Here is a 15,263-nt window from a genome sequence, read left to right on the forward strand (position 1 = left end):
AAATGATTCGTGGTTTAATCATTAAATTTTCGTTTACGCAGTCCTTAACAAAAATTGAATCTCGTTTAACAAAATCTCAGTTTTTTTTAGATTGAACATTGTAAAGTGACAGTCCGTGACATCTATGAGTCAATAGACAAACTTAGGATGTAAGCGTAAATAGTTAACTTCTTTAGAGAAACTGTTACCGAAAGAATTATCTTCCCATAAAAATTACATGATAGTATTGGAAATTTGATTTTTCGTTAAAAAATTCATTAGAATTGTTTGAAAAGTACTCATTTTGCCCTCTATCGATCAATAGTTCAAGTAAACACTATCATCATCGAAAAAAATTTAGTTCTCTGGTTTTACCATCGAATTTATAGTTTACTGTTCTAGCTCCATCTTTAAATCGAAGCTTGAACTAATCATTTATTAGTTTTCAAATAGTCGAATGGCGCGAAATTTAAATGTTTTAGATATCACATTCAATTTTGGTTCCTAATACCTTCATATTTTCAAGGTATACGATTTTGTTTATAAATCTATCGATTTAAATGTATACTATATTTTTTTTTGTTGTTCAAAAATGAAAAACAACAAAACTTATGATAAATTTATTTATTACAAAGTTCCACTGTTAAAACAAGGAAATTATTGAATAGCTCAACCTTGTTTTTGAGCCAATTCTTTAGCCTTCGCCTTTTCTATCTTAGTAATACGAGCGGCGGATTTAGAACCCAGTAAACCACCACCCCAGTGCCTCCTGATCTCATCAGCACGATCGTTGAAGTTCGTTTTGATGACTTCAAGAAGTTTGTTAAAGTTGGACCTGAAAAAAAAAATATCGTTAAATCATTTAAAATTATAAACGCAAATAAGTAATAACATACCTATCTCCAGAATCGACTTGAGTTAAAGCAACTGCAGTACAAGTTTTTCTTCTTACTAAAAGTCCAAGTCTAGCTTTACCTTTGACTATACAATATGGTACTCCCATTTTTCTACAAAGAGCTGGTAGGAAAAGTACCAACTAAAATAATGACAAAAATAAAATAAAAATCGATATCGAAATGTAAAGAAATTCAAAAAAATCTTCTTGTTTACTTAACTCAGTGTCAATTGTCTTCATTTTCAAATGTAATAAGTGATTACTTCTCAGGTGAAGAAATTCTAAAGCATCATTGTTAAAATTTCAAGTTCTAAACAAGTTTTTTATGACATTTATTAAGGAACCGATCAATCACAAATGTGCCTCCTAAAATTTATTTAAAGACAAAAAAGTTTTCGTTTTAACGCAAAAAAAATCTTCAAAAGGAAATAAACAAGAAGGGTGGAAGAGTAAGACGAAGACTAATGGTAGGTAGACAAAAAGAATGACCAAGAATAACTGAGAAGGAAAATGATATAAAAAGCCACGCCAAATGACTTAAGATCCCCTACTGTGGCCGGCTCAAGAGCTACTGAGGAACTACTTGTGATGACCAGAATCCATATCAAACTATTAGTCAGTATTCTGACAGGTAACAACTCCGTGAAATTTCTTAGTTCAAAGAAATGCTTAAAAAATTCAATTATGGTGCTTCTAAAGATGTCAACAAGACCGTACTAAATTTCAAGGAAATAATATATTGAAAATTGCTAAGTAGGCGAACGTCTATTAAGAATTATTCTTTCTTATTGATCATATTAGTTAAATCAGTAATAAAGTCACCTAAAAATTATATAAACTTACCTCAATTGGGTCGACATCGTGTGCAATAACAACCAATTGTGCTTTTTTCTGTTCGATAAGTTTGGTAACGGTATTTGTACCAGCTTTTAAAGTGTTGGGCTTCTTTGAAGGCGCCTCTTCCTTTTTGGCAACCTTTGCTTCAGCTTTGGCCTTCAACCTATTCTTCTTTTGAAGAGCGGTTTCAGGTCTGTATTTTTCCAATACTTTGAACAGTTGTGTAGCTAAAATAAAAAAAATTGAACGAAATTTTGGTTTAAAATTAATAAATAAAAACATTTTCATTACCTGTTTGTTTATCGATAGTTTGAGAAAACTGATTTATTGGAGGTGGTACCTTCAATCTTTTTTGTAGAACGGCCTTTTGCCTTTGGATACGAATGTATTTGGGCCATTTAACGAAACGAGATAAATCTCGTGGAGGTTGGATATCCTGTCCTGAAATAAAGAAAATTAAAAATAGAAAAACTAGTCAATTTAAGATATAAACATACCAATTCCAAAGTTTCTAGGTCTCTTTTCAAAAAGAGGATTAACTTCTTTCTTTACTTCGACTTTTTTAACTGCTAATGGAGCTGCAGCTACTTTTTTTCCCACTTTCTTCTTGGGCTAAAAATAATAAATTCCTTTAACAGAAACAACGATAAAAATAATTAAAAAATATTTTTAATATATAAATTTTCAGTAGTTCTATGGTGGTAGAAGATTTTTCATCCAATTACCTCAGATAGCAAATACAGTCATCATATTAATATTTTTTCGATTAAATTATCACCTGGTATACAAGAATCAAAACATTTATTCACTGAACATAACTAGATACGTATAAATACAAAATACAATATAGGGAACATGATAAAGAATATATACCTTCTTTTGTACCATTTTGGTAGATAAATCCTCCTAGGATTCTTTTAATAATAAAAAATATAATTTTACACCACCGACAACCTCACTTCGACGGAGCTGTCAATGAAAAAAGAACGCAAACGTGTTGACGCAGCTCCAGTTTAACCAACTTTTCGAAAAATGTCAAAATTTCAAATTACCAATCAAATTTAATATAGTCCACAAATATAAAAATATGTGTACTTAGTAATTCTACAAATAATAAAATTTATATTATTAAAAATCCTAAATGATGAATAACTTTTTATTATATAGGAATGTAAATTATTCTATTTCATTTACTGAAAACCCAAATATTTTATGTTGGTAGTATTAATGAAAGAGTAGTTCTGTGACCGTTCTGTCAACGTATTCAATTTTAACCTATCTGCAATTTCCCACCTTTTTCTTCGCATTCATTAGTAAAAGTACGTTAGAAAAGTACTTAAATACCGGTTAACGAACAAAAACTATTACTTTATCGAATAATTCTATTTAAATATATTAAAATTATACCGAATTAAAAATGTTTTGGGGTAAGTTATATGGATTGATAATAATTTATTTAATAAACCACGTGTTACATTGTAGTGAATTATATTTTTACTTTTAATGTAGATTTAATACATACTTTTTAATCTACATTTAGTGAACTAAATAACCTTGAAATATGAAAAAAATGTATTGTAGGTTTAATTATGGAGCCGCATAGGCGGTACACACAGGTTGTTAAAAAGCCTTTTCACATCTCGATGGCTTCGTTAGATCTTTCTACGTCTTCTGAGGAACCAGCTCAAATAATGTGCGGTTTTCAAGGCAGAAATTATCTATTATGTACCCTTCGCAAACCAGATATGCTGCAATGTCCTTTAGATCTCAATTTCGAGGTAAATTGTCAATATTATAGACGCAATATTATTTCCTACGTATTTATTATTTCGTTTAGATTGGAGATGAACTTTCTTTGGCAACTAATGGAAAATGTCACATACATCTGACTGGTTATTTAATAGAAACCGGAATAGATGATCTAGAAGAAGAGGAAGATGATGATGAAGAAGTCGAAGAGGAAGAACAAGTCGAGGAAAAACCTACTAAGAAGAAAAGTAAAAGAAACAAAGCAGAGTCAAAGAATGGACGTGAGTTTTAATATTTAATATGTAGAGAAAATAAAACTGAATGTTATGAAATTTTAGCTCCTTCTAAAAAAGTAAAATCTGATAAACAAAAACCAGCAAAATCGGATGAAGATGAAGATAGCGATATTGATGTAAACGCTCTTTTAAGCAATACTTTTGATAGCGATGAAGATGATGAAACTTTCAACAACTCCGACTTGGAAGAAGATGGCGAGGAAGAAGCAGAAGAAGAGGAGGATGAAGAAGACGAAGAAGGAGAGGTAGTTTCATTTTTTTTTTTTACTAATTTTGTTATTATTATACAACATCATTTATATTTCGCGCTATTTATGTTCAATTTAAACATTAGCGAGTTGCTAGGTTAATCGTTCACTTTTCTAGACGTTTATAGAAAATTTGAGTCGGTAGGGATTTTTCCAGAACAGTATTTAGCTCACTGGTAGTACTGTGAAAGGGATGAGATTTCTTATTAGAAAATTATAGGATATAAAAAGTGTGGAAAATTGGAAAAATCTATTTTCAATATCGTCCGAGATGTTTGAGAGTTGATTCTGAATGTAATTTTTAGAATGAATGGGAGGATGAAGCAGGTAGCTCTTTAAGTGAAAGTGAGGATGAGACACCACAACAATCGAAGGCGAATAAGGGAAAAGTTAACGGAACTCCGCAGAAACAAGAACAACAGAAAGATAAGAAAAATAAGAAGAATCAACAACAGCAGCAAGCCAAGCCGGAGAAAAACGCTTCCCCTAAAAAGGAATCTCCTAAAAAAGTTCTCCAAAACGGTCTTATTATTGAAGATTTGAAAGAGGGACAAGGGGCACCTGTGAAATCTGGTAAATTTGTTACTGTAAGTGTTTTTTCTTTTCAAATTATTCAGGGCTCAAATTTTTATGATGCTGTTCTTTTTATTATACTCTTTTTACTTTCCTTCCGCTCAGTTATTCCCACCATTTTGAAATCTGATGTGACCTTTCCTATCCAATTATTTTCCTTCTTCCATTTATGGTCTCTTGGTAATTCTTTATGTTTATCATCAACTAAAGAGGAGTATTTAATAAAGTTTTACTATTCAAAATTATTTTGATTAAATTTGTTATACCGATTTTGTTTACTTATTAATTTCCAGTTTTAGTTGTTCTTTCTATATTTGTAGGTATATTACGAGGGAAGACTGAAGAGTAATAATAAAGTTTTCGATTCAACCAAACAAGGTCAAGGTTTTAGTTTCAGATTAGGTGGCGGAGAAGTGATCAAAGGATGGGATCAAGGTCTTTTAGGAATGAAGATCGGTGGTAAGAGAAGAATAACCTGTCCACCAAATATGGCGTAAGTATTTATTTATTTCGGTTCAATTACCATTTGTACACCTTGAACGGCTAACTAACTAATAATGTGACAGTTTTGTCAAATTTACGGGGTTGAGGTTTTAAATTAACAATATAATTTATCAAATAATTGATTTTAGACTAAAAATGACTTTTTGTTGTTCGTTTATAGATACGGTGCCAAAGGTTCTCCACCAGCCATTCCGGGAAATTCCACTCTGGTATTTGAAGTCGAACTAAAAAAAGTTCGTTGATTTTCCATATACATGTAATCATTTTTTTTTTTAATAATATCAGCATTTTTTACAATCATTTTTCGTATGGAAGTTTTTAATCGTTATTGACCCATTTTTTTTAAATTCGCATTCCCAAATTGTATCCGGTGATTTTTCATTTTATTAATATAAGTGTACATCGTCGATTAAATACAATTAAAAATTTTTTCTTATAATGTGCACTGGATGGAAAAAAATTGTTTTTTCACTATGTTATATCTAGGTTTTAATGATATAAAATGTATTTGATTAGCTTATGTGTTGAAATAAATCTATTTTGTATTGAATCAATTGCGTTTTTTTTTGTTTTAAACCTAGTTAGATAATTTTTGAAATCACAGAAAAAATGAAGGGGATCTGAGGTCGGAAAAGGGTAAAAAATTGTTTATCCCGATTTTCGGTAAAACTAAAGGTCCTATGGGGAAGTGTCAAATAGAAAAGTTGTAGGTAATGAAGAGATCTACAACTTTTGTATTTACACTTTTTTCACATAACCTCAAAATTTATTGCAACGTTTAAGCGAAGACATCTTAGTTGGGTCAAGTACATTTGGAACCGTCCTCGTATATGAAACCCGTTGGAAAAAGGGAAAAATATAATAAAAACAAAAGACAAAATTGATTTACGACAGATATGTGGGCGAAAGAGGGGAAGGGGGTGAGTTTTTAAGGGTAAAAAACAATTTTTCTTGTTTTCTCGAAAAACTAAAAGCCCTATGGGGAAGTGTCAAATAGCAAAGTTGTAGGTAATTTAGAGATCTACAACTTTTGTATTTACACTTTTTTCACATAACCTCAAAATTTATTGCAACGTTTAAACGAAAACATCTTAGTTGGGTCAGGTACTTTTGGAACCGTCCTCGTATATGAAACCTATTGGAAGAAGAGAAAAATATAATAAAAAAAAAAAAGGAAAAATTGATTTACGACAGATATGTGGGCGAAAAAGGGGAAGGGGGTGAGTTTTTAAGGGCAAAAAACGATTTTTCTTGATTTCTGGAAAAACTAAAAGCCCTACAACTTTTATAATTACACTTTTTTCACATAACCTCAAAATTTATTGCAACGTTTAAGCGAAGACATCTTAGTTGGGTAAGGTACTTTTCGAAGCGTCCTCGTTTATGAAATCCGTTGGGAAAGGGGAAAATATAATAAAAACAAAAAGAAATTGATTTACGAGCGATGTGTGGTCGAAAAAGGGAAGGCGGTGAGTTTTTAAGGGTAAAAAACGGTTTTTCTTGTTTTCTCGAAAAACTGAAAGCCCCATGGAGAAACGTCAAATAGCAAAGTTGTAAGTAATGAAAAGATCCACAACTTTTGTATTCACATAACCTCAAAATTTATATGTAAAATTGAAATAACAAAATTTTTGGTTTTTCATTTTTATCCTTCATAAACTATATATTTTTTCATGAAATATAGTGGAAACTTACCGTTTTATGTAACAAATCTATTTAATTTGAAATATTTATTTCATTTTTATTCAACAAAATATGAAATAGACTTCTATGATTCACTGCTCAACTCAACATATTTACCAATATGATAAATTCATTTATATTTATAACTCGTAATGGGGAATGTGATAAAAGTACCTAACTTTACGAAAATTCGTTCATTTTGCGCAACTGCTTGGCACGTGACGACCACGTGATTTCAGAAATAGTTCTTATACGTCATTTTTTTTAAATTTAAATCAGATTTTTTTTATTTCAATCGCATTTTTTTCTTCAAATTTATAGTTATTCATTAATTTATATCTGTAACAGTGATGCAGGTCTTAAACGGCATCACAAAATATCATTTTCGATGTAACATATACATATCGATTTACAACATTCTCTCCCATCTCTAACTGTCATCTGTCTTCTTTTTTATTTGTTGACGTATTCCGTTCCTCAAATATTCTTTGTACTAGATCTTACTAGATTAAACAAGTATTTTTGTGTTTGCAAAACCGAGGTATAAACAAACTCCAAATAAAAATAATAATTTAATCAATAAATAAAACGAAAGCAAACGAATATGATACAATGTATTTTTATTTAAATCAATTGAAGGGCTTAAATAGGACTAGAAATACGATACATCAAAGCTCACAAATTAGTATGTGTAACTTTTCATTCGCAATGTTTCCAAGTACAATATATAAATAAATTAGTATATTATTGTGCGTATGTGACACAGGACACGGTAGAAATTGTCCTGGAAATTGAAGATTTTTCCTAATAACCAGCAAGTTCGGCGAAAGTGGAGTCCATTTCGTCGGCGAGAGATTTGTACCTGTCCTTGTTGATACCAAGTTCGTCTAAAATTTTTGACACAATTATTAGGATTCGAATAAAGGACTAAAAGACGAAAAACGATGTGAATCAATTAATTTTCAAGACAACAAAATTTTTTCCCAATTAAACAAAAAAAGACACAAAAACTTACCCTAAAAGCTGTAAGCAGAAGCACTGGAGGAAAGCTGCGGTTAGTAAAGCTCATAAATATAAATAAAACATAATTTTGTATACAAGGTGATATTCTGGACGTTTCCAAATAGAATAAAGTTTTTTCTGTTATATCTAATTGTTCTGAAATCTTGTTTTACTTAAAACACCCTGTATATTGTTTTCTTAATGAAAAAAATTCTCTCAAAATATAAATTTATATAGAAGGTGATATTTTGCATGATTCCGATTGGACTAAAGCATTTTCCATTTTACCAAACCGATCTAGAATCCTCCTACTTATTTTTTTAATTAAAACACCCTATATATGTTATTATCATGTTCAACTTAAAAATTGTTGATTTTATTTGGAGACTGATTTTGATCCTTACACGAAAGCAAATTATGCACCCTAATGGTGAGAAGCATTTTGTGAAGTTATTTTGGTTTTATTGGAATTAGTTTGCGAAAATAATCTTTTTTGAAAAATTTCACAGCTACTGACAAGTATTGCCTTAGTGAATTTAACCAAAGAAGTTGGCAACAGTGATTTATTAGTTTAATATGTCATTTTCGAAATATACTTCAGTGGACTTGTCAAATGTAATATTCAACAATATGGCGTTGACTGTTGACATCATTACTTCCGGCTAGTTCATGGACAAATACGTTTTTTTAGACAACAAATTCAAAGTATTTTCATTTTTCCATTGTCTATTCGTTTAAAATGATTCAAGTTTACATATACAAACAAATTAAAAAACATTTTTAACAAAATAAAGAAATTTTCCTTATTAAACACGCTATCGTTATAACGCCCTGTATATAATGTAGTATTTTTATTATAAAATCAACATATTGAAGCTACCATCTCAAGCTAACAAAATAAAAATGGGTTTTTACTATAAATTTTGATGATATTTTAGAAAAAAAAAGATTTCCAAATTAAAATGACTTTGATTAGTTTTGGGATTTGCTTGATTACATTTATTGATGATAAAAAATCTTATTAGAGTGTAACCTTTCATGTAATATCGAAAGAATTGATTTTGTAGCAAAAATTAAAAATAGTTAGGACATTTTACAAGTTGAAACATGTAATTAAATCAGGATTAAGGAAAACCATTCCAATAAATCTAAAAAAATATGATTACGTTCTATGGAAGACGAAAAGGTGTTGAAAACTTGATCTAGATAATACAAGGATGAAATAAATGAATAGATAATCAAAAAATGGATAATTAATACTTTTTAATGTTTTAAAGATAGTGTTTTTACGTTAGCTTGAGATACAAATAAAATTATCATAAATTAGATATTCGAAAAATGTATAGCGTGTTAAAATTATTCTAATTTCGTTAGTTTAAAGCTAAAGTATAGTGTTAGTAAGCGGAAGATTATTTCTTTTGGCCTAGCGAAGACATTTCGACAAACGTTTTGTCGATGTCGGTAACAATGCCAAAATATTTGTTCTTTTCCCTGAGCACAAAATCTGAAAAAGCAAAAAAGCGAGTAAAGCTAAAATAGATAAAAGCTAAGCTTGCAAACTATTAGAAAACAACATTTCTCTTAATGATAAATAATCAAATTGACATTTACCCTGACAAAAGCAAATATTTTCACTATTTTAAGTATTATTTTAGTCCAGCAAATACTGGTAGGTATAATTCAATTATTTTATAAAAAACATACGATTTCACAGCATATCTGAAAAGTCTTAAGACGTTTTGAAAACTATTATTTTGTCAAATTTAAAAATGTCAGCTGTCAGAAAATATCAAAATGTAGGGTACGTTCCAGTTAATATCCTCGTTCGCGATTGCTCATATTTGCTCATATCTACTAACACAAAAAGACGTGGTTGCTGTAATCGAAAATTGATACTGGAAAACATTATAAAAAGTAATGTTGAGGTTATATTATTTGTTAGACGCGATGTGGGGACGACTACGGAAAAAACAATATTCGTTTTTGACAATAGAACGCATCCCGTACGAAGTATTATTTGTTGCTATCTCTTTTCATTAGTTTATTCGAAAGAGCGATAAACAGATATGATTTCATTGCCAATAGAACGTATAAAATTTGTGATTATTATCAATTACGTCAGGGTAAACATCAAGTAAACAATGGAAAATAATACGTTACCTTCAAGTCTGTCAACTTCTTTCTGCAATTTCTTAACGGTCTTCTCTGCGAATTCAGCACGAGCTTCCGCTTCCTTTAGTTTAACAGTGAGACTCTTGAGTTGTTTTTTGAATTCTTCTACTCTTTGGTTGGCCTTTTCTTCGGATACTTCGAGAGATTTGAGAGAATTACCGACTACTTTCAATTCTTCTTCTAATTCCATAATCTTAGCGTCTCCACCCTGCGATAGAATTTATTTTTGTTAATTATAGTAAAGTATGAGGTGTAATAATTAATTTTAGAATATACCTTGACTCGATCTTCGGCTACTTCGAGTTCGTCTTCAACGAAGGCCAGTTTACGGGATACTTCATCGGATTTGTTATCGGCGTCTTCAGCCAATAGACGGGCTTCTTTCAATTGGTTGGTCAGTTGGTCCATACGTTCTTCATCTTGCTGAGAACGGTTTTCCAGTACCTTGCACATACTGAAATCAAACACAAGGAAAAGTATTTTCACAAAAATGAAAACTATTTCATTCAAATTCGTTATTTTCACTAAATTATTTCATAAAATACGAATGACTCGTTACCTCTCCATGATGAATTTCGAAATATTTATAAATCTAAAATATTTTCGATGAATGTTAAAATTTAAAATGACATAAACGTCAAATTGTCAACCTGTCAATTGTCAAAATAATAATAAATGATTGGTGTATAGAATATATACAGGATGTCACTAATTTCACGTGAAATAATCTACGAGGTGATTAGTTAAAATACCAACCGTGAACTTTCATCGGCAGCTTGAGAAGCTTCGGCCAATTTAGTGGTAGCCGTGGCCAAACGTTCCTCGGACCGTTCCAAATCCTCTTCGATGAGTTGTACTTTACGATTGAGGGCAGCTACTTCAGATTCGGCCTATAACATCAAAAAAAAATATTCCGATTTTTCAAACTAATATTTTAATTAAAAATACTCACTTGAGTTAATTGTTTCTCCTTGTTTTCCAGATCTTGATTGGCGTCTTCGAGACTTTGTTTGCTCGTTAAAAGATCGTTCTCGACTTGGGCGAGTTTTTTTTGGAGATCGCGTACTTCCTCATTGATTTTTTCTGCGCGTGCGTTGGCATCCTTGTACTGACCCTCCATCGCATCGGCCTTATCGGCCGCATTGTCTTTTTCAAGCTTCATCGCTTGCATTTTCTTTTTGATCGCGTCCATGGTGGCGCTGGTTCTTTTCTCGCTGATTCAATCGAAAAACAAAGGGCCTCTACGAAATAGATGAAAAACTCAACTGTTTATCGATATCAGATCAATTATTTCCAATTATTTTGTGGATAGATGTTTTGAAGAACCGTTATTTTAGAACTGAAATAAGTTTCAGTAAAAGTTCCCACCTCTATACAATTATACATTTATATTAAATGTTTTAACATTAAACTCCTTTTATTATTAGATTTTTTTGTGAAAAAAATTAAAAGTTTATTATTTTGGATAAGTTACTTGATACAGATTATACCACTTATTTCCATAAAATATCTACCTCCCACTGTAAATTATTTTGTTTACTGAAAAAATATTGAAATGTGGCAGTTTTTTTGGAACTGACATAGGTGTGAGTGAGAAGTTCCACCTCTATAATATATTTGTTGTTTAAATATTCTATTTTGTCTGAAACGTAAAGTTTATTATTTTGAAAACATTTTACTATGAATTCATTACAATTGATTACATGATTAATTTTCATCAAATATTCACCTTTACTATTGTTTCATTTATACAAAACACGTACTTCTTAAAAATATTTGTATTGGGAAAAAGTGTGATAACCCCACCTCTATAAGATGACTCAATCGTGCGTACTACCATTTTGAATAAAACCATAACCAACTGCAAGTCTTAGCTTGATTCCCACCTTAAAGAATCATTGTTACGAAAGTTTAGCTACTAATCAAAATAATTGTAGCCGAATTAAGTAAAAAATACTTGCATTTAGTAATGATGCAATTCAAATGTCAATCCCCATTATAGAATACTGATGTATTTAAGACTGTTATTTTGGAACTGACATTGTTGTAAGTAGGAGTTCGTCTCTCTACACTATTCCACGTAAATCAGCTGTTTTAAAATTATTTTTATTTTTGGATTTGTTTAGGAAAAAACTAGAACGTAACGCTGAAATGATATAATAGAATTTTGTTAGAATTTGATTTAACGTTGTGCTAATTTTAAAATCGGGATTGAGTAAACGTAGAAATTTCCGTAAATACTTTTTGTGTCCGATTCAAAAATATATCTTATTTCTACGGTATTTTGCACACGGCACGCTTTTCGAAATATACAACTTGATATACTAAAAATTAAAAATTGATGGTAAATCTATTGTTGAATAAATATTTTCACTATTAGATATATTTTCTTAAGAGGTAAAATTAAATATACGGTTAATGAGGAAAATAAAGCTCATTTTGTGTGGCAGAAAGTTGTAGATTAAAATTATAATATCAACAAACCAAAAATAGTTTTAGTGACGCAAAAAAAACATCCTTGCCTGAATTTTATAATATCTTACATGTTTTAAATGACGTGGTATTAAAAATAGACAGTGGCTCAAAATATAATCGCAAAAAGCTATTCAAGAATTGCGTAAATTAGATTCACTCAGTATAAAATTTAATAATACATTTAGATTTAGACATACGGCTCTAAATAATATTCTAGTATCTGATAGTAATAAAGTGAAACGAATAGATAGACATTAGTAGGTTTGTTAACTGTTACTGGCTCCGCCCCTTTCTCTATCTCTCTCTCTCTCTCACTCTTTCAATACCTTTAACTTTCTCACACAGTACGATCATGATTCAAGATTTAGATCTGATCGTTCATAGTAAAGGAAAATCGATGCCAAAAAAATTAGTTAAAAGTATACAGGTGAATTTCCACATTGATTTCCGAAACGAGTGGTGAATATAGAAATAAATATTTTTCAAATATGCAAAGTAATTTAAAATAAAATATATTTGTGACTATTACGACATAATTAGGCGATTGGAACGCCGCTGAATCTTTAGTTTGGTTTTTTTATAAAACGAATGCAATGCAGTATAAAATAGAATATGAAATAAAAAATTATCTGGGCCCGAATTTGTTAATTGAGCTGACTCCCACTTTCAAGTCATACGACACCGAACACATAATAAAATTTAAAAATAGCACGACCAATCAAAAGTGAGGTTAGACAGGTGGTAAAAAACGACATTTTTATAAAAACGTATTTTTATGTGAAAATATCGTAAAAATGGACGTGGCATAAGTACTCACCATTTTGTTTATTTTTTATTGGTTTGATTATAAAATAAAAATCGATTTTAACGGTATTTTCACTTATTTTTTAAGCTAGTCACAATTTCACTCCAAAATAATCGCACGAAATAACAAAATTTCCATTTTATTTTTCGTAATAAAAAAGAAAAAGCACTCGGCATTGAAAAAAATTCACTTCACCTACCTGTGCCTGAGGACGACCGGAGGTTGACGCTGTCCTAAAAGCTACAAGCGTCCCGACGCTCGAAAAAGCATCGCTGCCACTTCTACCTACTCCTATCCCATCGTTCCCCTATCCCCCACCAAAATTACTCAAGTCTACATCGAACAGTGAACCTCAAAATGTTCTCTAATCATATTCATTCGATTTCAATTCACTTATATATTCACTATATTAATCTGATTCATTCATTCATTCAAATATAGGCAGTTTTTATTAAGATCAATATACCTGTTAACCAATAATTTAACTCATCGATCGCTTTTTCTCAATAGAAAAACGTTAACCTCGCAATTTATTTTTTATCTATGGTAATAAGAGTGTCAAACTATGACTCATCGATTCGATGTTTTGACTGTTCGAAAACGTTTTTATTTGAAGTGCTTCATCACCAAAAGTCGAAGAGAATTGATCGGCTGTTGATTTAATTCACGTCGAAAGTAATAGAAAATATTAATTCTAGTTTTAATTATCTGTATACAACTCAAACTGTACTCGTACGATAAAACGTTCTGAGTGCACGGCAATGTCAGATTTCAACTATACACGGTTGCCATATCTCGAAACTTGAAGTATTAAGTTCTTAAATTAAAAGATAACATGGATCCAGACTAGAAGGGAATTTAATTAATTTCCGTTTTCTTCTTGTTATAAATAAATGTGAGACGATAATGGTTTTATAAAAAGTTCGAAATAGAAGCCTAGTGCGTTCGATAAACGTAGTTTCTGGTTTATTTTATTGTATTCAGTAAAAAAAACCAGCTCACCATGACCTTAGAAATAAATGAACTACATACCTTAATAAGAATATTATTTAAAAAGTTATATATACGATGTTTGATCGAAAAATAGTACAAAAAAAATTATAGGTTAGTTAGTTAGGAAGCTTGGTATTTATATTCAAGAAAATGTTGGGTCATGCAATTCAAACACAACGTCAGTCCACTTGGACTCTGTTTACCAATGAAAACATCGAACCGTAAAGCTGCACGTACACAATTTCTTCGAAATATTCCTGTCAGACAGTCTGGGATAAGCAGTGGCGTGGCTTAGTGAGATTTATTTATTTAGCAACTCCTTAAGATCGTAAAAAAGGCCCTACAAACAAAGAATTAATTACCGTTATTGAAAGTCTTTATGGTTTTTGCTTTGAAATTTCGTTTTCCAGAAAATGGGGTACAAAAAGGGCTCAGTTCACGTCTGGTACCCTGTATAAACCAAACTCCCCAACATTTTACTCGACTATTTACATTTTAAAATGTATTATAACAACGGCTGTACAATTTCAAAGTTTCAAAGTTTTTTTTTTTAATGTTTTACAAGTGTAGACAGGCGGTGATGGCTCCAGAAGCGGCCGCTAGATCTTTCGCGGCAATAGGCCGCCATTTTCTGTCACTTCCAGCTGTGATTGAAATGGCGACTGTGAAGCAACCAAATTTGAAAAAAAAATTTCTTGATTTATGACAAATTTTTTATTTCGATTTAAAATTTTGAACACCCTGTCTCTCAGTTTGTATTCCTGTATCAAAATTTTAGGAAAAAAGATAAAATTTGACGTTTCGACTTTTTTTAAGTCTTCCGCCATCTTGAAAAAAGGGTTAAATTCAGTTTTTTCATCATAACTCGGTTCCCCGTTGAGATACGAAAATTTTTATTCCATACTTTTTTGTTGCTCTTTGTACGATCTACAATTAAGGTCTTATACATTTTTCACGTACCGATCATAGTTATCGAGATATCGTTAAAAAAATCCATAAATTTGGGGAGAAAAAAATGGTTTTTCGCTATTTCCTTTTTTCTCGTGGAATAT

At 30.7% G+C, this 15,263-nt stretch overlaps 3 protein-coding genes across 4 annotated transcripts; 1 reads left to right on the forward strand and 2 right to left on the reverse strand.

Moving 5' to 3' along the window:
* Positions 1-588: 588 nt before the first annotated feature.
* Positions 589-6,943, reverse strand: LOC130445731 (60S ribosomal protein L7a). The gene is made up of 7 exons (XM_056781568.1): positions 6,777-6,943; positions 2,585-2,815; positions 2,209-2,323; positions 2,003-2,152; positions 1,718-1,938; positions 876-1,015; positions 589-814 (listed from the first exon to the last, which is right to left on the reverse strand). The coding sequence occupies exons 2-7, from the start codon at positions 2,597-2,599 to the stop codon at positions 649-651; spliced, it is 807 nt and encodes a 268-aa protein (XP_056637546.1). The 5' UTR covers positions 2,600-2,815; positions 6,777-6,943; the 3' UTR covers positions 589-648.
* On the forward strand, positions 2,947-5,635 carry LOC130445730 (46 kDa FK506-binding nuclear protein). Its single transcript, XM_056781567.1, has 7 exons — positions 2,947-3,138; positions 3,293-3,489; positions 3,549-3,741; positions 3,799-4,001; positions 4,310-4,591; positions 4,898-5,070; positions 5,242-5,635. Exons 1-7 carry the CDS (start codon positions 3,129-3,131, stop codon positions 5,321-5,323), a joined length of 1,140 nt encoding a protein of 379 aa, XP_056637545.1. The 5' UTR covers positions 2,947-3,128; the 3' UTR covers positions 5,324-5,635.
* A 379-nt stretch (positions 6,944-7,322) lies between the features above and the next one.
* Positions 7,323-13,995, reverse strand: LOC130445391 (tropomyosin-1). Of its 2 annotated transcripts, none has more exons than XM_056780986.1 (6): positions 13,418-13,995; positions 10,891-11,179; positions 10,695-10,828; positions 10,215-10,392; positions 9,927-10,146; positions 7,323-7,651 (listed from the first exon to the last, which is right to left on the reverse strand). In XM_056780986.1, the coding sequence occupies exons 2-6, from the start codon at positions 11,128-11,130 to the stop codon at positions 7,569-7,571; spliced, it is 855 nt and encodes a 284-aa protein (XP_056636964.1). In that variant the 5' UTR covers positions 11,131-11,179; positions 13,418-13,995; the 3' UTR covers positions 7,323-7,568. The 2 variants fall into 2 exon arrangements, with proteins under 2 accessions (XP_056636964.1, XP_056636963.1); XM_056780985.1 differs by having other exon boundaries at positions 7,329-9,270.
* Between the last annotated feature and the right edge of the window lie 1,268 nt (positions 13,996-15,263).

This window comes from Diorhabda sublineata, chromosome 6, assembly GCF_026230105.1.
Source record: "Diorhabda sublineata isolate icDioSubl1.1 chromosome 6, icDioSubl1.1, whole genome shotgun sequence".
Classification (NCBI taxonomy): domain Eukaryota; kingdom Metazoa; phylum Arthropoda; class Insecta; order Coleoptera; family Chrysomelidae; genus Diorhabda; species Diorhabda sublineata.